We start from the raw sequence: 24,580 nt of genomic DNA, 5'->3' as shown, positions 1-24,580 counted from the left end.
AAAAATATATCTAAAAACAAAGATGATTAGACTTACCAAACAAAAGCGCTGGCAGGTCTATAGACACACAAACAAACACAAACATACACACAAAATTCAAGCTTTCACAACAAACGGTTGCTTCGTCAGGAAAGAGGGAAGGAGAGGGAAAGACGAAAGGATGTGGGTTTTAAGGGAGAGGGTAAGGAGTCATTCCAATCCCGGGAGCGGAAAGACTTACCTTGTGTCTGTGTATGTGCGGATGGATATGTGTGTGTGTGCGAGTGTATACCTGTCCTTTTTTCCCCCTAAGGTAAGTCTTTCCGCTCCCGGGATTGGAATGACTCCTTACCCTCTCCCTTAAAACCCACATCCTTTCGTCTTTCCCTCTCCTTCCCTCTTTCCTGACGAAGCAACCGTTTGTTGCGAAAGCTTGAATTTTGTGTGTATGTTTGTGTTTGTTTTGTGTGTCTATTGACCTGCCAGCGCTTTTGTTTGGTAAGTCTCATCATCTTTGTTTTTAGATATACTTTACATTTTAATAATTTTTTTGCCAATTTGGGATAAGAAAAAGTGTTTTATGAAGGGAATTAATCTTCCTGTATACTCTGGTTAGTACCGAAACACGCGTGTGCAGGTCAAACAACACGCGGCCTCTTGGCTGGACAGCTGAGCGCCGTACTATGTCAAAGCGATGGCCGCTGCTTGGTGATCATTTTGAGCGGGAGAATGGTGTCCCTCAAAGCATTGTTTTAAGTGTTGCCCAATTTACCATTGCCCTAAACAGTATCAGATCTATGGTAAGGAATCCTTACAGTGCTCCTCATTTGTGGATGATACTGCTATTCTGTGTTCCTCCTCCAGTGTTGCAACAGTAAGCAGTCAGTTGCAACTTAATGTGCAGAGGTCAGAGGAGTGGGCTGCAAAGAAAGGTTTTCAATTTTCTGCGGATAAGTGTGTGTGTGTGTGTGTGTGTGTGTGTGTGTGTGTGTGTGTGTGTGTGTGTGTTTTAATCATTCTCGTCATGTTTTTAATTTATCTGCCTTGCATATGGGGGACTCTGTGCTACATTTTAAAAACTCAATGCGGTTTCTGGGCCTCATTTTTGACTCGAAATTGCCATGGTTGCCACACCTGAGAGACCTGAAAGCCAGAACCCTGATGGCACTGAATCTCGTAAAGTGCCTTAGCCACAGGTCTTGGGGAGCAGGTAGAGCATGTCTCCTCCAGTTTTATGGGACTTTCGTGCATTCGCAGCTGGGTTATTTGTGCACAGTGTATGGATCAGCGAGGCCTACTTATCTAAAGATGATTGACGCTGTTCACCATGAGGGTATTTGACTGGCCACGGGTGCTTATAGGACCAGTCCCATACCCAGCCTCTGTGCTGAGGCTGGGGAACTGCCATTTATCATGTGGTGGCAGCTCCTTGTGGTGCATCAGGCATGAAAGATCCTTGCAGCTCCAACTTCACCCGCACACAATACTGTTGCTCTTCCGCCTCTGGAATGCCTTTTCTTCAACCATCCACGAGCAACAATGCTGTTTGAGATCCGCGTACAAAACCCAAATCCAGGGTCTGCCACCCTGGTTACTGCAGAGACCCAGCATCATTTTAGATTTAGTGCAGTACAGGAGAGATTGCACTCCTGCGTCTGTTTTTAATTCAATATTTACAGATATTTTATATGGGCACTGCAGTTATGTAGCTGTCTTTATGGATTGGTCTAAGCAGGGACTCTGGTGATTGCTCTGTCATTTTCCTGGATTGTGTCCTCAAGGCCCAACTGCCTCGAGAATTTACTGTCTTTGACACACAGTTATATATGTTCTTCCGGTGCTAAATTTCTTGTCTGTTCGGATTCTTTGAGCACCCTTTATTCTCTCCAACGTTTGTACCCAGCAGCTAGTCATCCAGAATATCCAGGATGTCCTTCTCCAACTAAAACGGCTGAGGAAGGAGATGTATTTCTGCTGGGTACCCGGGAACATGGAAATTGCGGGGAATGAAAGGGCGGACCACGCAACCAAGGAGGCATGTCATCATACTCAGGTATTTCAGTATGCCATCCCCTGCGTGCTATCGTCTCGCTGTTGAGGTGCATCAATGGGAAAAAGAGTGGCTGGAAGTGACTGACAACAAACTCCATGTCGTAAAGCCCACAACTTGCCTGTGGCGTACTTCCTTCCAGCCATGTCCACGGGACGAGGTCTTTCTTACTTGTCTTCACATGGGCCACAGCCCCATGACACACTGATTATTATTCTGGCAAAAGGACCCTCCAATGTGTGATGCTTGTGACATACAGATCACTGTGTGCCACATTTTATTGGACTGCGTTTATTTGCCAACCAGCGAACTGTGGCGGATTTGCTGACAGATTTGCCCTGTGTTTTAAGCAGTATTTAAACGAATGTAGTTCAAGTTTTAAAGGTTTGTGAATTGTCCAACATTTTTAACAAGATTTTAGGGAGATGTTTTTAACTTGTCTATAGGGTGACTGGCTCATTCCAGTTTTTTGTAAGTGGTCAGCCAGTCACATTTCTCTGGGCGTTTCTTTTGGCTCTCCTGTGTTTTGGTTTCTCCATGTTTTAATTTCATGTATAGCTGCTTTCTCTCATAACTGGTTTTGGTGCATGTGAAATAGTGACTGTGTGGTCATTTCAAATGCATGAGTTTCCAACAATTTTAGCTTCTCTGCACATTCGTTTGTTTTGATGTGTCCCCCCCCCCCTCTCCACCCCCCTCCCCCAACTGCTGATGATGACCTTGACATTGGGTTCCCATAAGATCCAAACACACACACACACACACACACACACACACACACACACACACACTTAAATTGTTAATTTGTAGTTATATCACACGCAAAAAAAAAAAAAAAAAAAAAAAAAAAAAAAAAAAAAAAAAAAAAAAAAAAAAAAAACTTTTGTCATTTGTCATTCAACTTCAAACTCGAAATTAAAACATTCTTGAAAGTCTTGGAACCCCTGGGACCTATATCTAGACAGCATCAATGTCAATAACAGGTAAAACTTGTCACGATCCTCGATTCCTGGAATGGGTGAGCTGTCTATATACATATTTCAGTTTTTACGGAACCCTCAGTGTGTGGGTCTTACTAGCATCTGGCGTATTTTTTAGTTGATTTGTCACTGTGGTAATGTTGTCCACCACTGTATTGAACATAACCCTTGCAGAAATGGAATGTATTGAACTTAAACCTTCTCGAATGTGTGTGTGAGAGCAGTTTTCCTTGACTGTTGGCATACAGTAGAAGTCCTTTACTGCATACTTATTTCGGAAAGTGAAGTTCCTAAATTTTTTGGTCAATATTTTTTTGTTTGAATATGTTGGTTGTATTACCACAATCAGAACCTAGTATTGAAAATTTATTTGATTTCAAAGTGTGGGTATGCTAAGAAGAGCATCTGATCGTATTACGCTTATGTTGTCTTTGAGTTAACGAGGTGAAAAAAGGTTTTATTGGTCTGCTAATCCTAATTCCTTACATATTCTAGTCGTATTACTGTAACCTGTTATCAACAGATGACAATCGCTCAGATTCCAAAGGGTGATTGCTTACCAGAATGAAAGTAGCCTGTTGAGACTAATGTTACAACTTAATGTGTATGAAAACATACATATCAGAGGATTTTAAAGTGTTAATAACTTGAGGGTTTTGGATAGCTGTTCATAATGTTATTAGATTGATCTCTGAACTCAGCAGACCAAAAATAATTTAAAATTGTTTTTCTACAGTTTAATGTAATAAAATGTCAGCGAGGTGTGTGGACTGTCTTCTTTTCAAGATTTGCAGTTATGCAAAAATAGGTGCCTCCTTCCCACAGAGCCTCCCAAAGTGTAAAATTAGATCTTTCTGATCTCATACAAAACAGTTTAAGCTACTACAGATTTGATCCAAAAGATACAGGTCACAACTCGAGAAACTCATCAGTTTTCTTCAAAACGTTTCCATTAGTATACATTGTAGAAGGTTAATGTTGAACAAAGTTTAAGGAGATGTATAAAACTACACCATAAAGCAGAGAAAATGAAAAATCTCCTGCTAAAATATAGTGTAGAGTCATGTGAACTTTCGTTTTTTCTCTATTGTAATATTGTGGAAGCTCGTTTCCCATCTGGGGAAAGAATGATAATTTGTACACAGTCAATTAAAAAATATTCTGGACCATTATTGTGAATTTACAAATGCAGAAATGTTGTGTAATTTATACATATTGCCTTGTGATATGGTTTTATGAAACCAGTAGACTTAGCTGCAACATTCAGTGTGAGTTCATGTGATACTGTTGAACAGTTGATGACCTGACACAGCTGGAGGCAGCAGTACAAATAAAATTGTGACAATTAGCATAATACTGCCATGTCAACAGATGAGCAAATGTGTATTACCTTCTACAATTGTAACCAAAACTTCCATAAATTATAGTAACCAGATTCTTACTTCTTCAGTAGATAGCAACATGTTGTTTATCACTCTAATATTATACAAAGTTATCAAAATTCTCTAAATTCTCATTTTGACTGGGATTCATTATTTCTTGCAGAAACATATTGGACCAGATTTTATCAGATCAGTCAGCAGATGAACGTGTGGAGAAAATCCACACTCAGTTAATGAAGGTCCGTGATGATCTACATGCTGGAGTTGTTCCACTAGACTTGCTTGCTATTACAAAGCAACTGACTAAAGCTGTAGATGAATATGCTGACAAGAAAAGTCTTCCTCATGTGCAAGTGGCAATGCGGCTCAACTCACAGTCTGGTGGCAAACATGTAAAGGCAGGGGACACGGTATCATATGTTATATGTGATGTAAGTTTGTGATAGTTATTACATAGTTTTAACAAGAAATGATATTGCTATACAAGAATTTTTGTGTGCTTTGTAAATAAATATATGCATCCATACAGAGAAAGACAACTGCAATATTGTTGCTGTCCAATAGCATTAAATGCAAGAGTTGTTTTAAGATGCTCTAATTTGCAGGATGGAAGTAGCTTGCCAGCTTCCCAACGAGCTTATCATGTGGATGAACTGAAGGAGAATGATAAACTGAAGGTGGATGTAAATTATTATCTATCACAGCAGATTCATCCTGTTGTTTCACGTCTCTGTGATCCTGTTGAAGGAACAGATGCTGCTCGAATAGCAGAATGCCTCGGTCAGTACTATTTCTTACTCATTCTTTTCAGCCTAAGATTAGTAACAGAATTTTTGTTATAATATAATGACACTGGAGTCAGGGTAGAGGAAGGTGATGGCATTGCTGAACATAGTAAGGCATCACATATGCTAAGACAATGGATTTCCATTCATTGTCTCTTTCTTTTCTCTTGATCTCCTTCCCCCTTCTCAGTTATTTTGTTCACATTATTTCATATTAAGATGTAAATTACTAAAATAGGAAAACTGAATTAAAATTATTATTAAGTCACTAATAATATTTGTTACAAAGAAAGACTGAAGGGCATGCTAAATCACAAGTCATCAGGAACCTCAGCTAGCTTTGCTGGGTTTGGTGTGGATAAGATTTGTACAATTAGAAGTGTCTTTATTTGGTCAACTCAACAATTTTTCGCTGCAGAGAATGTCATATAACTGTTCATAATGTTTAGTGGACAGGATGTCCATAATTAGTGTTGCAGTTTCAAAATACTGTAGAAAGATTTATAGAGGTGGATCCCCTCCACGCCCGCACCGGCATGATGGCCAACTCAACAGGTCTACTGCCATCTCTGCATAAGGGTTAGTTTCCACTAAAGTGAGGTGTTGCAGGATGTGGGTACTGCAATGTTTGTGTACGTCTGGTTAAGGTTAACCATTAATACGCACTCATCTGGTGATAGATTGGGTTGAGAGTCGAACGAAGGATAGTGACTTGAAGGGCAGAGGGGGAATGATGTCAAATTTGAACTGCATATTATTGATGCAGGGGGAAACATAATGGGAAAAAAATTAATGAAAATTTGACCTTAGGTGGAGCTATAACAGTCAGAATATGCAAATCAGCGGAAGTGCAGCATACAGCTGTTCCATAGTTTGCCTCTGAGATGCCCAACATCATCGTCTCCATGAAGGATCACTCGCTGTTGGCAAAGGACTTTTATAAGAACAGTGACTGTGCACCAGTAGCCGTGCAGGAGTTCTATACACACAAGGGTATGAAAAAAGGCATTGATTTGATGTTTTTGGAGAAAATGTTTACAGAATTCAAAAATACAGATTCTTTTCAAGTGCAGTATGGAAGAGGGAGGAAAACAATTGATCAAATGTCAGTAGATGACGTGGCCGTAGCATTGGAGCAGAAGTTGAGTGATGGTATGTGAACGTGCAGTACATGGAGAATTGCCCAGTGTTTAGACATGCCTGTGAGCACTGTGCATAAAATTATAAAATTCTATGTAACATTCCACATTGCTCTCTACACACAACTACCCATGTTCAAGAGTTTCTTCATGCTGACCTGTCAGTAAGACAAACATGAGCTCTAGAATTTCTTGTTCAGATGGAACATTCTGTGGACGGATGAAGCCCCTTTCCATCTCCAAGGCCATGTCAGTACACAGAATTGCAGAATGTTGGTAACGGAAAAGCTGCACAAACATCAACTGGTACCACTTCATTCTGCAAAGGTGACTGTGTGGAGTGGGTTGATTGCATTGTATTTTTTCGAGGAGATGAGTCATACAGGTCATATAACCTGTTCTGTCAGTGATAAAAGGTGTGAAAGTTTTTTGTGCACCTACATGATTCCTACCCTTCAACAGCTTGGGTGTGTGGGTAGAATCATTTTCATGCAAGATGGCACTCTTTGGTACATAGCACAGTCAGGGAACTGGCTGCAGCAGAGACATTTAGGAAATGCTGGAATCATCAGTCGTCATTTCCCTCCAGTCTGGCTGTGCAGATCACCTGATCTTAATTGGTGTAACTTATGGCTGAAGGGTTTTCTGAAAGATGATGTGTTCAGTGCTTCAGTTATGAACATAGCTGGATTAAATTGAAGGCACACATTGTGCTATGCATTCTGTATGTATTCCCGAGGCACTCCAACCTGTTATCAGATGTGATGTTTCTCGAATCAACTTGTGGCAGAAAACACTGGACAGCACATTGAACATGTCTTGCACCAGTTTCACAATTAGAAACCAATCTCATTTTGCTTTTTATGCAGTTTTTGTCCTGAGTACAATCAAAAACGACTTACCTAATAGGGCCACAACTGGTGACTGCCAAACTTGTGCAATAACGTACGTTGAACAGTGCGAATGGTGTAATGTGCAACTCATACCTTAGTTGTTGTCGTGTTATTCATCTGTCATTTGTAGCCAACCCCATTTACGTAATAAGTTGTTCATATTTGAAATCATTCTGAGCAGTGGTTCTCTTTCTACAGCATTTTGAACTGGAGCTTTAATTGATTGTGAATGCCCTCTACTTGAAGGAGTTTATATTAAAATGGCCAGCTAAAGAAATTTCTCTATTTTTATATTTCCTGTGTACAGTAACAATGATTTTTTGAACATTTTGTTAGAAATCATCAAATTTATTTTTAAGACATCTGTACAGCACTGTAACTAGCTTTATTGCTGATATGTACTTACCTCAGCTCAGTACAGCCGATAGATACACATAAAACAGAACTGAAAATTTACATTCCTAGCTTTCGGAACTTTGTTCCTTCATCAGGGAGGAGAGAGGGGAAAGAAGGGAAAGTGGATTCAGTTACTCACAACCCAGGTTATGAAGCAACAGGGAAAGGTAAACAGGGAGGGTAGCAAGGATGGAGGCATGGTTGTCAGAGGGAAGCCAAAGATATTCTACTGTAAGTACTGTGCCAGCTTCAAACCAAAGAGGATGCATACAGAAGTAAAGTATAAAGATAAACACAACTATGTAGGATGAAAAGATGCGTGAATGGCTAAAGAGGAAAGGGAAAGAGGAGAAGACTGAAGAGTGAATGGGAGTGAGGTTGTTTAACGTAGGTTCAGTCCAGGGGGATGGCGGGATGAAAGGATGTGTTGGAGTGCAAGTTCCCATCTCCGCAGTTCAGATGTTCTTCAAGAAGGACTGGGAGGCAACACTGGATGTGAGGAATTCCTGAAATGTCTGCAAGGGATGGTTTTGGGGGAGAAGCCAGCTGCAAACTTGAGTTCCATGCCACACAACACCTGAAAAAACTATCCACAGTGCTAGTGCAACACCTAAGAAATGGGGTCCCTCTCCCTATCCCTCACAAACACCAACCACAACAGAACCTTCAACAAACCCCCCTCATAGCCAACAAACCCAGCCTAGCCACCCTACTCAATCTCCCCATCCCAGCACATACCCCACACAGAACAAATCTCAACTATAACCACAGTCAAATGCCACATATCACCAGTCCCAATTCAGTCCTAAACCTCTCATCCAGATCCCTCTCTCCTCCAGAGACATCTGTTCTATCAAAAGGCTTAACCTTTAGCCCCACACCTAAATTCAACCACACTGCCCTGGTTAAAGATCTCCTCTCATTCACCCGGAACCTCAACTGGAAATATCACTTCACTACCCAAACACAGCCCCCAAGTACTAGATCCAGTGTTGAACCCTGTCTAGAACAGTTTCGACTGCCTTCTCAAAGGGATCCTCCTCCCCTCCCCCAAAACCATCCCTTGCAGACATTTCAGGAATTCCTCACATCCAGTGTTGCCTCCCAGTCCTTCTTGAAGAACATCCCGACAACCCCCAACATCACCCCAGCTGAATCCCGTGCCATTAAAGAGCTGAAAATAGACCACTCTATTGTCATCCTCCCGGCGGATAAAGGCTCCACAACTGTCGTACTTGACCGTGTGGAGTATGTGGCAGAAGGACTGCGTCAACTCTCTGACACCTCAACCTACAAAGCTGTTACCCAGGATCCCATTCCCTCCATCCAGACTGAGCTGCAAAAAATCCTAAAAATCCAAGGTCCCTCACAAGGCCTCACAACGGCTTCCATAGACTTACTCACTCCACCTGAGCCACGTACCCCTACCTTCTACCTATTACCCAAAATCCACAAAGAGAACCATCCTGGCCGTCCCATTGTAGCAGGCTTCAAATCCCCAACCGAACGTATCTCAGCTCTGGTAGACCAGCACCTCCAACCTATCACCCGCAGACTCCCATCCTACATCAAAGACACAAACCACTTCCTAGAACGCCTCAAATCCATTCCCACTCCTCTCCCACCTGAAACCTTTCTTGTCACCATAGATGCTACATCCCTTTACACAAACATCCCACATACCCATGGTCTCTCTGCCCTTGAGCACTACCTCTCCCAACGCCCACCCGAAGATCTTCCAAAAACCTCGTTCCTTATCACACTTACCAACTTCATCCTCACCCATAATTACTTCACTTTTGAAGGCCAGACCTACAAACAAATCAGGGGAACGGCCATGGGAACCAGGATGGCTCCCTCCTATGCCAACCTCTTCGTGGGCCGCATGGAGGAGGCTTTCCTGAAGACCCAACAGCTGCTTCCCCTGGCCTGGTATAGGTTTATAGATGACATCTTTGTGGTCTGGACTCATGGTGAAGAAACACTCCTTAATTTCCTCCATAACCTCAACTCCTTTTCGAATCTGAATTTCACCTGGTCCTTCTCCAAAACCCAAGCCACCTTCCTGGATGTTGACCTTCATCTTGTTGAAGCTCACATCCACACCTCTGTCCATATCAAACCCACAAACAAACAACAGTACCTTCACTTTGATAGCTGCCATCCTTTCCACATCAAACGCTCCCTTCCCTACAGCCTAGGTATTCGTGGCAAACGTATCTGCTCCAGTGACGAATCCCTCAACAATTACACCAATAACCTGACCAGTGCTTTCCTCTCCCGCAACTATCCTGCAGACCTTGTCCACAAACAGATTTCCCGAGCAATACATTCCTCCCCGTCCAACAACAATGTTCCTACCCCCAGACCACACAGAAGCATCCCCCTTGTCACCCAATATTATCCTGGCCTCGAAAACATCAACAAATTACTCCGCCAGGGATATGACTTTCTCAAGTCAACCCCTGAAATGAGATCATCCCTTGACAAAATTCTCCCCACACCACCCAGAGTTGCCTTTCGTCGCCCCCCTAACCTCCGTAACATCCTTGTTAAACCCTACAATATTCCCAGACTACCTTCTCTACCCAGCGGTTCCTACCCCTGTAACCGACCCCGCTGCAAAACCTGCCCCATGCATCCGCCCACAACCACCTACTCCAGCCCCGCTACTGGTAAAACATACACAATTCAAGGCAGGGCTACGTGTGAAACTACACATGTCATTTATCAACTGACGTGCCTGCACTGCACAGCCTTTTACATCGGCATGACAACAACCAAACTGGCTGAGCGAATGAACGGACACAGACGAACTGTCCGCCTAGGAGATGCCCAATACCCAGTAGCGGAGCATGCCCTCCAGCATAATTCTAGGGACCTAGGAACCTGCTACACCGTATGTGCCATTTGGCTTCTCCCACCCAACACCAGTCCCTCTGAACTGCGGAGATGGGAACTTGCACTCCAACACATCCTTTCATCCCGCCATCCCCCTGGACTGAACCTACGTTAAACAACCTCACTCCCATTCACTCTTCAGTCTTCTCCTCTTTCCCTTTCCTCTTTAGCCATTCACGCATCTTTTCATCCTACATAGTTGTGTTTATCTTTATACTTTACTTCTGTATGCATCCTCTTTGGTTTGAAGCTGGCACAGTACTTACAGTAGAATATCTTTGGCTTCCCTCTGACAACCATGCCTCCATCCTTGCTACCCTCCCTGTTTACCTTTCCCTGTTGCTTCATAACCTGGGTTGTGAGTAACTGAATCCACTTTCCCTTCTTCCCTTTTTTCCCCTCTCTCCTCCCTGATGAAGGAACAAAGTTCCGAAAGCTAGGAATGTAAATTTTCAGTTCTGTTTTATGTGTATCTATCGGCTGTACTGAGCTGAGGTAAGTACTGGCCAGCACCTCTATCTCTTTGTTAGTATTTGTTTCACATCTTATATGAGATTTTCCATTAATCATTTATTGCTGATATCTTAGATGCCATTTCTGCGCTCTGTTATGTGATGAAATCTAATTTTGTGCACTGTAGATGATCTTTAATACATATGTTCCTCCTCTGTCTATGTCCTGCTATCTACTAAATTTTTGATTAGTGCATGGTTATCAAAGGTTTATCATTGTAATAGAGTTATTAGAAGAATCATGTTCTGTGAGAAAGATCTCATCAACCTTCTCCTCATTTACTGTATGCTGTGATTGTATGCACTTGTTGCGTAAGTACTGAAAATTTTTATGTGGAACTCTTGAGATATGTTTTATTTTTTTGCTTCTTTGGGACTTTCCTTTTGGGGACTATATTTTCAAAGCTTTTCTGTGATAGGTAAGGTTTCAGTGTATTTACAGTATAACTTAAGTACACAATACTACCAGAGACCACAGTGAATGGGAGTTTAAGTGATATGGATCTTAATTCTGTTCTTCCTTTTCAATATTATGTTCAACAGTTTATCCCTGAAACCAGTTTTTTAAATATTACCATCTTTGCAAGAACAGTGTCCATAATACGTCACAGTCCAGTTCTCCTTATTGATAGTTTTTTTATTTTTATTCTAATTTTCTCAGAGCAGACAAAAAGCTTGTTTTAAGTTCAAGACAAAAAAATCTGCAGTTTTTTTCTCTTTCATGTAGTGCACTTTCATATATGCTGAAGGTCAGAGATTTTGCTTTGTTAGGTATTCAACTGAAAGTATTTAACAAAGAGAGGATAATTACCTTAAATGGTTATTATCTAATCAATTAACACTTCAGGAAATTGCAAAATAATCTGTAAAGGAATACAAGCTGTTACTCATCCTGCATTTGAAACCTAATACAGCAAAGATGCTGTGTGGCATGGATTTGACAAGCCCTTGTTAGGTTACTGACAATTTGTGGGCGAGGAACTGGTGTGTGGTAGTTTCCAGATGTGTTTGATCCAGTTCAGATTGGGCGGATTTGATGGCAAAACCGGCAGTGGGAGCTTACTATCACACTCTTCAAACAACTCTAACCAAATTCCAAGACGGACAGGTATGCTACTGGAAGATGCCATCAGTCTGAGAAGATTTCAGGCATGAAGGGATGTAGGTGGTCCACAATTATGTTCATGAAATCCACAGCTATCGTGGTGCCTTCAGTTACTACCATATGTCCCATGGAAGCCCAGGTTAATGACCCCCAGAGTGTAGTATTGTCCCCACTGGCTTGCATCCATAGTATGGCGCATGTTTTAGTATCTGTCCACCTGAATGGCAGAGTATCTGCACTCAGATGCATCCACCTGGTATAATAAAAAATGAGATTCATCCGCTGACACATTTTCATTAATCCACAATCCAGTCTGAATGATCTCATACCCACTGCAGTTGTAAAGGTCACTGTCGTTGAATCAGCATGGGAACATGTAGAATTGTCTGCTTACAGAGCCCCATATTCAGCAATGTACACTAAAATGTGTGCTCATTTCGTGATGAGCACGGTTGTGAAACACCTACACATCTTCTAATCCACTACCTATGGTTTCACCATCCTTCGACCACGTTCCATAGAGGATCACTACAGTAGTACATGAACAGTCAACCAACTTCACCATTCCCGAGATGCTGGTTTCCGGGCCCCACTCCATAACAATTTGTCCTTTGTCAAAGTCACTTATGTTACTGGATTTCCCCTTTCATCTCTGCTCTGCTTATATGCTTTCCTTACTGTGTCGCACCACCACCCTGTGGCATTCAGTTCCATGGTGGGCAGTAGTCATAGTGTTTTCACTCATCAGCATACATAAGTACACCACAAACTAGTATAGACAATTAAACTTATTTGTGTAATTGATGAGAGGTTAAAACAGAGTGGTTGTGTCTGCAATTCAGTATTTTCATTCTTTTAATTTCAACTTTCATCTTATGGCGTCAGTGAAGGAGTAGTTTAGCCATGAAATACTATGTAATGCTTTTTTTATTGAAAAACTTTCAGAAACAGTGTCACCTTCTTCTGGCAGAAGGGTTGTAGGGGAAGGAGGAGAGGTAACATAAAATGACTTTATATACCTTTGAGTTAAAATTTGTGCATCATGGTCTCATAGGCCATTCACCCTTTTACTAATAGAATGCCCATATAGTAATGAACAATGAATAAAAATATTGTCTATGGCTGTGCTACTGTTCCTATATGCCTGAACAAAACACAGTCTGCATCAGATCATATGAATGTAGGAGATCTTCCAATAGTCTTTTGCTTCATAATCACATACAAAATTATTGTTGAAGTCACCACATATACCGTATTTACTCGAATGTAAGCCGCACTCGAATATAAGCTGCACCTGAAAAATGAGACTCGAAATCAAGGGAAAAAAAATTTCACAAATCTAAGCCGCACCTGATATTTGAGACTCGAAATTCAAGGGGAGAGAAAAGTTTTAGACCACACCTCGAAGTCGAAACAAAGTTGGTTCATTGTAACATGAGACACAATTTAGGTTGAATGGATGAAGATAAAGCTACAGTAGTTTGGTTCGAGTCATAATCTTAACAGCTAAGCTTTACCAAATAGCTATTGCTGTGTGTCAGGTGCTCCGTCTGTATTGATATGGGTACCCTTCCTTTTTCAGGTGCTTCTTCTGGTTTGAATCGATTGCTTATTTTGCTTTGATCTGATAAGTGCCGTTCTCTTTGTTATAGGTGTTTACGTCACTCTAAGCTGAAAATGCATTATTGTATTGTGTCATGCATTTTTTGCCACATTCTGTCCGCAGCTCGTGGTCTCACGGTAGCGTTCTCGCTTCCCGAGCATGGGGTCCCGGGTTCGATTCCCGGCGGGGTCAGGGATTTTTCCTGCCTCGAGATGACTGGGTGTTGTGTCATATTTATCATCATCATTCATCCCCATTACGGTCGGAGGAAGTCAATCGCAAACCACCTCCACTAGGACCTTGCCTAGTAAGGCGCCGCGGGTCTCCCGCGTCGCTCCCCTAAGCTCTGTAAAGAAGCATGGGACTCACCATCACCATTCTGATAATGAGTGTTTATGACCTGTCACCGCTCGCGGCATGGCTTGCTTTTGAGTGCACTACTGCCGCTTAAAATTAAAAAGGAGAGGAATTGTCTCATTAGCGAAACAATGGCAAGAGACTGCTATTTGTTGTTACTCGCACTGCTGCTTTCTTTGATAATGATCAACAAGAACCAAATAATAGACTGTGTATGATAGATGATGTTGTGAACGAGAGTTTAGCGAAAATTTTTCTCCATTTGAAAATCTTTGCAGACTCTTCTTTAGTACATTACATTCTGCACAGAAATTAGAGTAACCTTAGATTTAAAAATCTAGTCAGTTGCTGTGCTTCATTTCTGACAGTATGACTATTGAGCATGTCCGCCCCCGGTAGCTGAGTGGTCAGCGTGACAGACTGTCAATCCAATGGCCCCGGGTTAGATTCCTCGCTGGGTCCAGATTTTCTCCGCTTAGGGACAGCGTGTTGTGTTGTCCTAATCCTCATCATTTCATCCTCATCGATGTGCAAGTCGTCGAAGTGGCATTAAATTGGAAGACTTGCACCAGGCGAGTGGTCTACCTGATGGGAGGCCCTCGTCACACGACATTATTATTATTACTATTGAGCATAAGAATAACACGAATATAAACATGACATGATATGTATGTTGTTCCATGTTTGCTGTTGTCTCACTCTAGTTTCGTAGTTTATTAGGCGACAGGATTTAAATGAGATAGCAGCAAACACGAAAGAATACATGGCATAATTTTTACATTCTTCTACCTTTTCTTTTAATTTATTTACTGATGCAGACGGTTTTGGTGCCAGTATTTATTTTTGTGCCTGCAAAGCATGCCTGTGTAGCGGTGCATATGTTCGACGGCAGAAGTTAGTTGTGGCAGCACCTACCAACATTTTTCAGAATTTCCGCTTACTTTGCACTTGATTCTAAGCTGCAGGCGGTTTTTTGGATTACAAAAACCAGAAAAAAAGTGCGGCTTAGATTCGAGTAAATATGGTAACTAATTTTTGGTACTTCCTATAAAGTGAACCAAGAACCCTCTCTAGCTTGTGTTATTAGGAAAGAGACATGTATTAAGTTATAAGGCATCATCCATCTGGGAAATAATTACATGTGGGTCCCACAAGGTTTCGTTTTAGGGTCCTTATTTTTTCTTGTGTATATCAGTGACCTTTCATCAGTAACATTACCAGATGCCGAGTTCGTTTTGTTTGTGTGTAATCTAACGTCTGCACCACTTCAGTGCAGTAATGTGTTCATTGTAAATAAGTATTATAGTAGTTCTATTACATGTTTATTACCTTATATACCAATTGGAATGAATGTGAATTTAATCTAATCTCTGGCCGTGCGGTTAAAGGCGCTGCAGTCTGGAACCGCAAGTCCGCTACGGTCGCAGGTTCGAATCCTGCCTCGGGCATGGATGTTTGTGATGTCCTTAGGTTAGTTAGGTTTAACTAGTTCTAAGTTCTAGGGGACTAATAACCTCAGCAGTTGAGTCCCATAGTGCTCAGAGCCATTTGAGCCATTTTAATCTAATCTCTAGCTTGAGAAGAAATACTCTGAAGTCAGAGTAACAACAGTTAGAAGTTAAGTAACATTAAATTCAACTGTCTCTGCACAATATTCAAATACCTGTTCAGTACAGTGCCTAATATGTCTATGGACTCAAATAGAATACTGTTTATTATGTACGTGGCCACTCCCCCACTCTGCAAAGGACTCAAATAGAATACTATTTTTTACGTACGTGGCCACTCCCTGACTCTGCAAAGAACTCCTTGAAAATCAGCCATCTAATCTGTATCCTGGTAAAGGAAACCTCTGAATTGTCAAATTATTTAAGTGGTGCTCCAGTATACCAATAATGTCAGAGTGAACATCTATAAGCAGTTCACTAACTTTATCTCTAATATCTCTTATATTTTGATGAAATATGCCAATTCCTTCACTACCTGGGTACCTGACCTCCTTTGATTGGAATTCCTTTGTTGGAGGGACTTCCTTTAAGTAGGGATACCTATCAGCTGACTTCAATCAAAAAAAGGTGCGGCTGTAACACCAACTACTACAGGAATTTTTCCACGAGTGATCCCACCACCACACACTACACAGTCACCTACAAGCTTTGGCAGACTCCCATTTCCATATCTATTGAGGCGCAGGCTATGCCTAGATGAGCTACGCTCTCTGAGAGTTCCCTCTGTAAATCAAGGTTGACTATTTGCCTTCCCTACTACCAACCATATGTGCTCATTCTATTTCATATCACATTACGGTGTTATAGCTATGATATTTAATTGACATGACTGTGTCAAGCAGTGCACCAGTAATACTGTAGTCAAACATTATAGGATTGTTTTTCCTTCTCCTCTGCATTTAACCTTTTTTCTATATTCCGAGCAAGTTTCCATTCATCACTCACAACAGAAATTCTTTGTACACCATCCTGTATCCTCCTACAGTCACTTTATGATGACTCATCCAAAGTATATTATGAAATGTTCTCAGATTGGGATGACTTCAGCTATACTATTTGTTGGTGACATATGTCACAAATAAATAGTACATCTGAAGTCAGTCTAGATTTAAAATTTGTGAATAAAATTTTGTAATATTTAGTGAGCAGCTTTGGATCATGCTGCGGTGTCTGAAGGAGCATCACATAACGCGAATTGTCAACACAGACTTTGTATAATAACATAACAAACACTTCCAGTCAGTCACAGATGGCTGCTCACCCTATCCATCAGATAATTTATGTATGTATATAGTGGACAAGAGCAGTTGTATCGCACTTCTGTGGGGCAGCCCGGACGATACCCTTGCCTCCAATGAACATTGACTGTCCAGGACAGTGTCCTGAGTTCTGTTACTTAAACAGTCTGTGAGTGACTCTCATACCTGATAACATATTCCGATTGCTCAGACCTTTGTTAGCAGGCTGCAGTGGGGCACAATGTTGAATACTTTCCTGAAGTCTAGTAATTCACAGGATGTTCACCAAAATAAGGGCAAGCTGAGTTTTACAGGGTGATACTTTCTAAATCCATGCTGAGTTATGGACAGAATTTTCTGTGTAAATTTTTTTTATTTTGTGCATAAAAATATTATTAATTATTATATTATATTTAGAATAAGCTCAAATAATTCTGCAGAAAACCAGTGTAAAGAATACTGGGCTTTAATTTTGTGGGTCCGTTCTTCTACCGCTCTTATACAGGGTGTCCCGGGAGAATGGTCAATATTCAGATATATGATATGAATAGTCATTCAGAGCAAAAAGGCTTTAAAATGCATTCTGTAAGAGATATGAACACTTACTTAACTTTGCTACTGTAAAACAAATCTCTTCTCGTGAACAAGTGCTTATAGCTTTTAAGGTATGGATTTTAGAGCCCAAGTTTACTGTAGTTTTTTCTTTTGTTTTGGTCCATACTACCTTCTCCCATAATACAGAAGGCAAAGACCTAGCTCTAGAAGAGATTTGCTTCACAGTATTGTGTATCACAGTTTCAGGATCAGTATCACAGATCGTGTAGTAGTGCTCACAGCTCTTAAGGTGTGCATTTTAGTGCCCATGTTTATTAGGTTTCTTTGCTTCCAATTTGCTTCCAATGATTGTTTCCATCATGTCCCTGAATATTGACCATTCTTCATGGACACCCAGTATACTGGAGTTGCCTGCACTATTTTCTAGTTCCTTGGGCCTTAGCCAGAATCTAGACATATGTGATAAATTCACCCTAAGTAAGTGGATAATGTCGAAGAGTACTCCATATGGGAGGCTGTGCGATAGTGTAGATGGTTTGTCTGTACAGTCCTGTTACATGAAAGATTTTTTAAAAGCAAAATTTAAAGCATAAGCTTTTTCTTTTGCTGGCTTCTATTGCAACATCAGACTGCTTGACAAGTGACTGAACAGAAGCTTTCGACCCACTTAAAGTTTTTAATAGGACCAGCATTTTCTTGGGTTCTCAACAAAATCTTTATCTACTGAATGATGGTGGAAGTTGTTGTGTGTGTGGTGTCATCAATGCCTGCACCACGCCACCTGCTGCCACGAAGCCACAAGTCACAAGTAAGACAGTCTCCAAGGCTAGCAGTGGAGAAGTAAACTGTTCTGCTTACTCATGCTTTCTATTATTTGTTGTAACTACATTCACTGATGCAACAGTATGATTTGTGCATCAGTCTTATAGATACATGAAAGTGTCAGCGAGATGAGTGACATCTCAATTGACTGCTGTGAGAATTGTCATTTCCAGGTTGAAGGTAATGAATTTATGGACAGAAATGTTACAGGAGGAAAAACCCTTGACCCACTATCACTAATGTGAAACAAAAAGGTAGCACAGGGGAATAGCTCTTTACCAGCCGAAAAAAATTCTGCACTTTGCCATCAGCAGGAGTAGTCCTGCTTGCTCTCTTTGGGTCGCAAAAGGGGTAATTTTGTAGCATTTCTTGTGAAGAGGATTAACAGTGACTAGTAAATCTTACTCAGATCTGTTACAAAACCACCTTCAACTTAAAATTAAAGGATTATGATTTTTGACTGCAGATGTTAGTTGCAGCACGAAAGTACTCATCCCATTACTGCCCATTTAACTGTAGCAACAATATGGACTGTGAATACACACACCTTACCAGACCCTGCCCAGAATGAATCCCATATGTCCAGACATGTCATAGTAGTACTGGGAGGCAAGCATTTCAGAAGCGATAAATAGATGGAAGCTGAAGTGCACAAGTTGCTGCAATCACAGCTAAATAAATTCTTCCCATGGGGATGTCATGCCCTTATGAAGCTGTGGATGTGTAGTTACATGTCAGGGTTACCATGCTGGCAAAAAAAACCTCGTATTATTTGCAGTTGTTTCAGGTTATCATCTGAAATTGAGACTTTCAATAGAAATATTGAAAGACTGAAATATAAGTGTTTTAAAAATGTGGACACTGTTCATGTTGTTTTATGAAAGCACGGATGCATAGCTTAAAAATTCAAGCTTACTGTTTTAAAAATATTACTATATGTTATTGTTAATGGACAGTATACCACTCACACTATAATTTCAATTAGTTTTTATTATATTTTACATTGTGGAATCGTTTCACGTCATACACAGGTTCATGGCTGCGATTATGGCAATGTTGCTGTTCTGCCTTAATCATGTCTTGTTTACAATGGTTGTATTGTAATATGTGATTTATTTAAATCTTCTCACCAGCAGTGTCATTGCCATACTAAGCATTTTTGTAGAAATTGGTGACTAATAATAAGGAGTGATTTTGTAACATAACCTAATTTTATTTACATTTATATCAGTGAGTTTGCAGGTGTTGAATTTTTTTCCATGCTTTACTCTCATGGTGTATACCTTAGTTCTAATTTACAGGCTTACTTTCTTACGTACAGAACAAAATTTTACTTACAACAAATCTGGCACACAAAGATTGGCATGTATGTTACGTATATCACTTGCTGATGAAGAAAGAAGTGCTGTTTTATTTCCTAAGGGAATTATTTTGTATAAATAGATTTTCATTACTGAATAACCAATTGCCACAAACAATATGTCTTGCAGGTCTTGATCCTAGTAATTATAAACATATCCAAAGGCAAGAAACCGAATCAAATACACATGATGATTTAGGTGATCAGCCCATACTATCAGATGAAGAAAGGTTTAAGCATTGTGACAGGTATGTATTCTTGTCATTTATTAGGAATATCTAAAATAGTGGAAAGACAACCACTTACCTATAGTGGACTGGTGCATGGCACACAGGAACACACAATAGAAAACAGTTAACACTAAATTTCAAGCTTTTTCTCTTTTTCTAATGTACACACACACACACACACACACACACACACACACACACACACACACCCTTGCGGCAGCCGCGAAGTTGATTACTGAATATTGAAAGCAGTTGCTTTTGTAGATGGAGGTGGGGAGAGAAGGGATGTAGTGGGGTAGTGCGAAGCAGGTCTTTCACCAGATGACTCTGCGACTGCATAACAAGATAACAAGATGAAAGGGGTTCAGTGGATAGAACATATAGGATATAGGGAGCGGGTGGGGTGAAAAGGAGGGGAAGGTGGTGATGAAAGTGGAGAGAGGGAGGGGTAGGAAAAAAGTGGGAAGGGGGAGAATGCAGGCATGTCTGGAAGGAGAGGAAGAGTGGTGGAAGAAGGCAGTATATGATTTGGATGGGTAAGGAGTGGCGTGGACGGGAGAGGAGGGAGAAGGAGAAGGAGAAGGTGAGGTGAGGCATTGGGAAAAAGTTAGCAGAGGTTTGGATCAAGGGGACTGCAAGATCATGGGAAATGCTGGAGAGACAATTCCCATCTGTGTGTTTCTGAGAAATCAGTCTGTCTCTCCAGCATATCCTGCTCTCTCACAATCCCCTGGCGTAAAGCTCCTCCCCTAACTTCTTTCCCACTGCCTTACCTTTCACCTTTTTTTTCCAGTGGCATCTCTAGGCGAAACCTGAATGTTGGCGGCAAATCAGCTTTGGGAGGCCCCTTTCACTATCCAATCAGAAAGAAAATGTTAAATTAAATGCGGTAAATTATACACTAATAATAATTATACCAAATTTTATTATTATAATGTACAAGGATTAGTGCAATGACAAAAATTACATTAAACAAACTCGTGTTAAAATAAACGAAACTTCGGCTTTCACCTCACTGAATTTTTTTTAAAGATTCCATCATAGCTAATACCAGCCGCTATTTCCACTTCAATTGATAGTACTGACAATGTAGGTAGTCTTTCTTGGCACATTGTGCTTCTTAAGTATGTCTTAGTCAATTTTAACTCTGAGAAACTTCTCTCAGTAGAAGCAGTGCTGACTGGAACTGTGAGCATTATTCTGGTTGTTATGTAAAGATTTATATATACTTCTTCCAAATTATTTTCTAATATGTACTGAAAAAGTTGTTAAGCATCTTCTCAAAGTATTGTACCTAAATCATTACAATGTTTGTGAAGTTCGTCTTTGGATAAAGATTTCAAATTATTCGTATCGTAAATAAAACCAAATCATTCAAAACATTCGTTGAGCGCTTTGAATTGACATTCGGTATCTGGTATTATAGCATCAATCATTGTGTTAAAAAAAGCTAACTCTGTACTGCATTTCAGCAGATTGTATGGTTCATCAATTTGTATATAACTGAACATTCATTTTTTCTGCGCTATTCTTTTTTTATTTTATTTTTATATTTTTTTATAATCAGACTCAATTTTTGCAATTACTTCTTTCTACAAACAATTGAGCCTCTGCAACACTTGTTTCAAATCCTGTGCTACAGAATTCTTGAGTCCAGTCACGAAATGAATGTTAAATGTCAGCACCGGCTTTCAAGTTCACGTGAACTGATTGCCACAGTTTACTAATATTGTTGACATGTAGCAAAATCTCACACGCAGGATTGCCACAGGTTCTGAAAATCACGGAATTTCAAACATGTCAGGGAGATATAGGGGAAACTTGGAAAAAAAACCTGGTAAAAAAACCTGGAAAAATCTCATTTTCTTTCAGTACATTAAATGGTTTGTTTACTGAGATGTCGTGCATTGTCGCTGATTGGGTGCAGCTGAGAACGTGCTCTGCTTCCATACTCCCTCATTACTACTGCTTCTCCCCTTCCTACCTCACCCCTTAGCTTGCAGTCAGTGCTGCTACCACTTCTTGCCACTAGCCTAGCAGCTGCCGACGAGAAGCAGGGAGGCGTGGGGAGTGGTTTGTTTGTATCTGATTCTCAGAGACTGTAGCTGCAGCGGCAGGAGACAGCAGTCGTGCATGAGTCGTGTCTGAGTGATTGTGTGAATGAGTGTGTGCTCTCATTTTCTCACAAAGGTTATGGCCCAAAATTTAGTTCAGAGAGTGTGACTGTCTTTTCTATGTGCCTGTCTGTGGCTCAGCGATCATCTTCTATGGTGAGTTGCTACCATCCGCATTATTATTGATTCTCAGGATAATTGAACAAGTTATCTGTTACATAGATTGATCACCAGGGTCTCATTCCATCAACGTGCTGTCTGTGGCTCGTGAGTAGCTGGCCACACAAATAGATTTCAGCGCCGGACCAAAACGGCAGGCCATTTCTGCGGGTATCCGTAATGGTTTGGGCCTGCCAATTTGAAGGTCATTTGGTTCCCACTAATGTGCAGGAGCTACCCGTCGGATCTAGTCTCACCGATCTGCCCACATACCACGTCTGTTTGTGTGTGGCATAATGCAGTAGATTTTTGTGGTTTATCCATGGACCCAGGACTGCAGTGCTCCTCAGCAAGCCAGAGGCTCTAGGTGATAGATTTCAGGAATTGCGACTGTCTCATTGCAAGTATGTTGTACTGTGTGGTATTTTATAGACATTTTTGTGTGTTCTAGTACATTTTGATACTTCAAAAGTAGTTTATATGTTAGAAAGTATGGATGACAAGAAGGAGAAAATTGTCAACTGCTGGTAGTTTGTACTCTATGTACTCATATACATTGAAGCACCAAAGAAATTGATATAGGCACATGTATTCAAATACAGAGATGTGTAAACAGGCAGAGTACAGCGCTTCAGTCGGCAATACCTATACAAGACAACAACTGTCTGATGCAGTTGTTAGATCAGTTACTACTGCTGCAATGGCAGGTTATCAAGTTTTAAGTGAATTTGAATATGGTGTTATAGTCAGCACAATAGCAATGGGACACAGCATCTCCAAGGTAGCGATGAAGTGGGGATTTTACCATACAACAATTTCACAAGTGTACTGTGAATATCAGGAATCCGGTAAGACATCAAATCCCTGATATCGTTGTGGCCGGAAAAAAAATCCTGCAAGAATGGGACCGATGACGACTGAAGAGAATCGCTCAGTGTGACAGAAGTGCAATCCTTCTGCAAATTGCTGCAGATTTCAATGCTGGGTCACCAACACCCTCGATAACTGCATGACGCAAAGCTTTACGCCTCGCCTGGACCCATAAACACCAACATAGGACTGTTGATGACAGGAAAATGTTGCATGGTCGGACGAGGCTTGTTTCAAATTGCATCGAGCAGATGGACATGAACCATGTACGTCAACAAGGGACTGTTCAAGCTGGTGGAGGCTCTGTAGTGGTGTGGGGCGTGTGCAGTTGGAGTGATGTGGGACCCCTGATATGTCTAGATACGATTCTGACAGGTAACACGTATGTAAGCATCCTGCCTGATGACCTGCATCCATTCATGTCCATTGTGCATTCTGGACTTGTCCGTTGTGAACTTGGGCAATTACAGCAGGACAAGGAGACACTCAACATGTCCAGAATTGCTACAGAGTGGCTCCAGGAACACTCTTCGAGTTTAAACACTTCAGCTGGTCACCAAACTCCTTAAGACATGAACGTTATTGAGCACAAGCAGCAGCATCAGTGACGGCCAGAAGCACCTTATTCTCATCCTCTTCGTTTAGTTATAGCACCTGAAGCCCATTGTTCACAAACTGTGCTATTGTTTGTTGGTTACTTTTTGCAAGCTGTTTTGAGTATACCAAATGAGCCCTGGATGGAGCATCTGGATCTAGCTTGCCAGTAATCAGGTTTGCAATATAACGGCCAAGACTGTCAGTAGTTTCATCCATAGAAATCCATATACAAGATTCTCAAACATCTTCTCGGATTCTGTGCAATGCAGCATTGTAAGCTGAATCCACATAATTCTTACGTAAAGTTTACTCTGCAGGAATAGACTGATGGAAGTACTTCTCAAGAAAACCTCTGAAAATAGGGTTTTTTAGTTTCCGAAAGGGGATGTTTGCTGCCACAAGTGCATGACACAAATCACTGCCGAACTTGTTTCTGTCAGAGGATTCACCAGATTTATTGATTAAAAGAATTTGCTCCAATTTAACCTAAAGATCCGTGATCTATTTTTTTACATATGAATAATAATACACCTATAAAGAGTATTTGGTATTAACAGGGATAGCGATATAAAAAAATAAAAAAAGACCGAAGTGTTAGGCAAATACGAAGCATGAGCGCATATCAACTAGCCACCTTGCTGCACACTGGGCAGAAAATATTTATTTTCCATCTGTTGTATAGTGCGGAAAAACTTGAAGCCACTGTCTTATTATGAAATAGGCACTTTTTAGGATATTAAAGCCGAAATATGCAAAAATAGGCACTAACGTCGAAATAGGCTTTTTTAGGTCATATAGATTTAACGCTATTAAGTGTAAATAGTCATGAAATGCATAAATACAAAATTTTATGCAAATAGGAACTCAGGAACAAAATAGGTTTTTACCTAAAATCTGCGGTCTAGTAATAACCGACAATAATGAACATAGTAGAACCAACATTTTATTTGCAGTCACCTACCCTGTTGGCTTGCATAATTCTTCCCCCCCCCCCCCCCCCCCCCCCTTTCTACACTTCTTTCAAGAGGCCTAATTCAGGAGGACG

At 40.9% G+C, this 24,580-nt stretch overlaps 1 protein-coding gene across 1 annotated transcript in view; it reads left to right on the top strand.

Moving 5' to 3' along the window:
* The window catches only part of LOC126458438 (DNA polymerase alpha catalytic subunit), a 263,548-nt gene that overhangs the window by 187,083 nt on the left and 51,885 nt on the right, over window positions 1–24,580 (top strand). Inside the window, exons 23-25 of the mRNA XM_050095493.1 lie at window positions 4,555–4,822; window positions 4,997–5,171; window positions 19,696–19,813. Of these exons, the coding sequence (XP_049951450.1) occupies window positions 4,555–4,822; window positions 4,997–5,171; window positions 19,696–19,813 (561 nt within the window). The remainder of the gene's footprint in view (window positions 1–4,554; window positions 4,823–4,996; window positions 5,172–19,695; window positions 19,814–24,580) is intronic.

This window comes from Schistocerca serialis, chromosome 2, assembly GCF_023864345.2.
Source record: "Schistocerca serialis cubense isolate TAMUIC-IGC-003099 chromosome 2, iqSchSeri2.2, whole genome shotgun sequence".
NCBI classification, from domain to species: domain Eukaryota; kingdom Metazoa; phylum Arthropoda; class Insecta; order Orthoptera; family Acrididae; genus Schistocerca; species Schistocerca serialis.
This window is presented reverse-complemented; position numbering and strand designations above follow the sequence as displayed.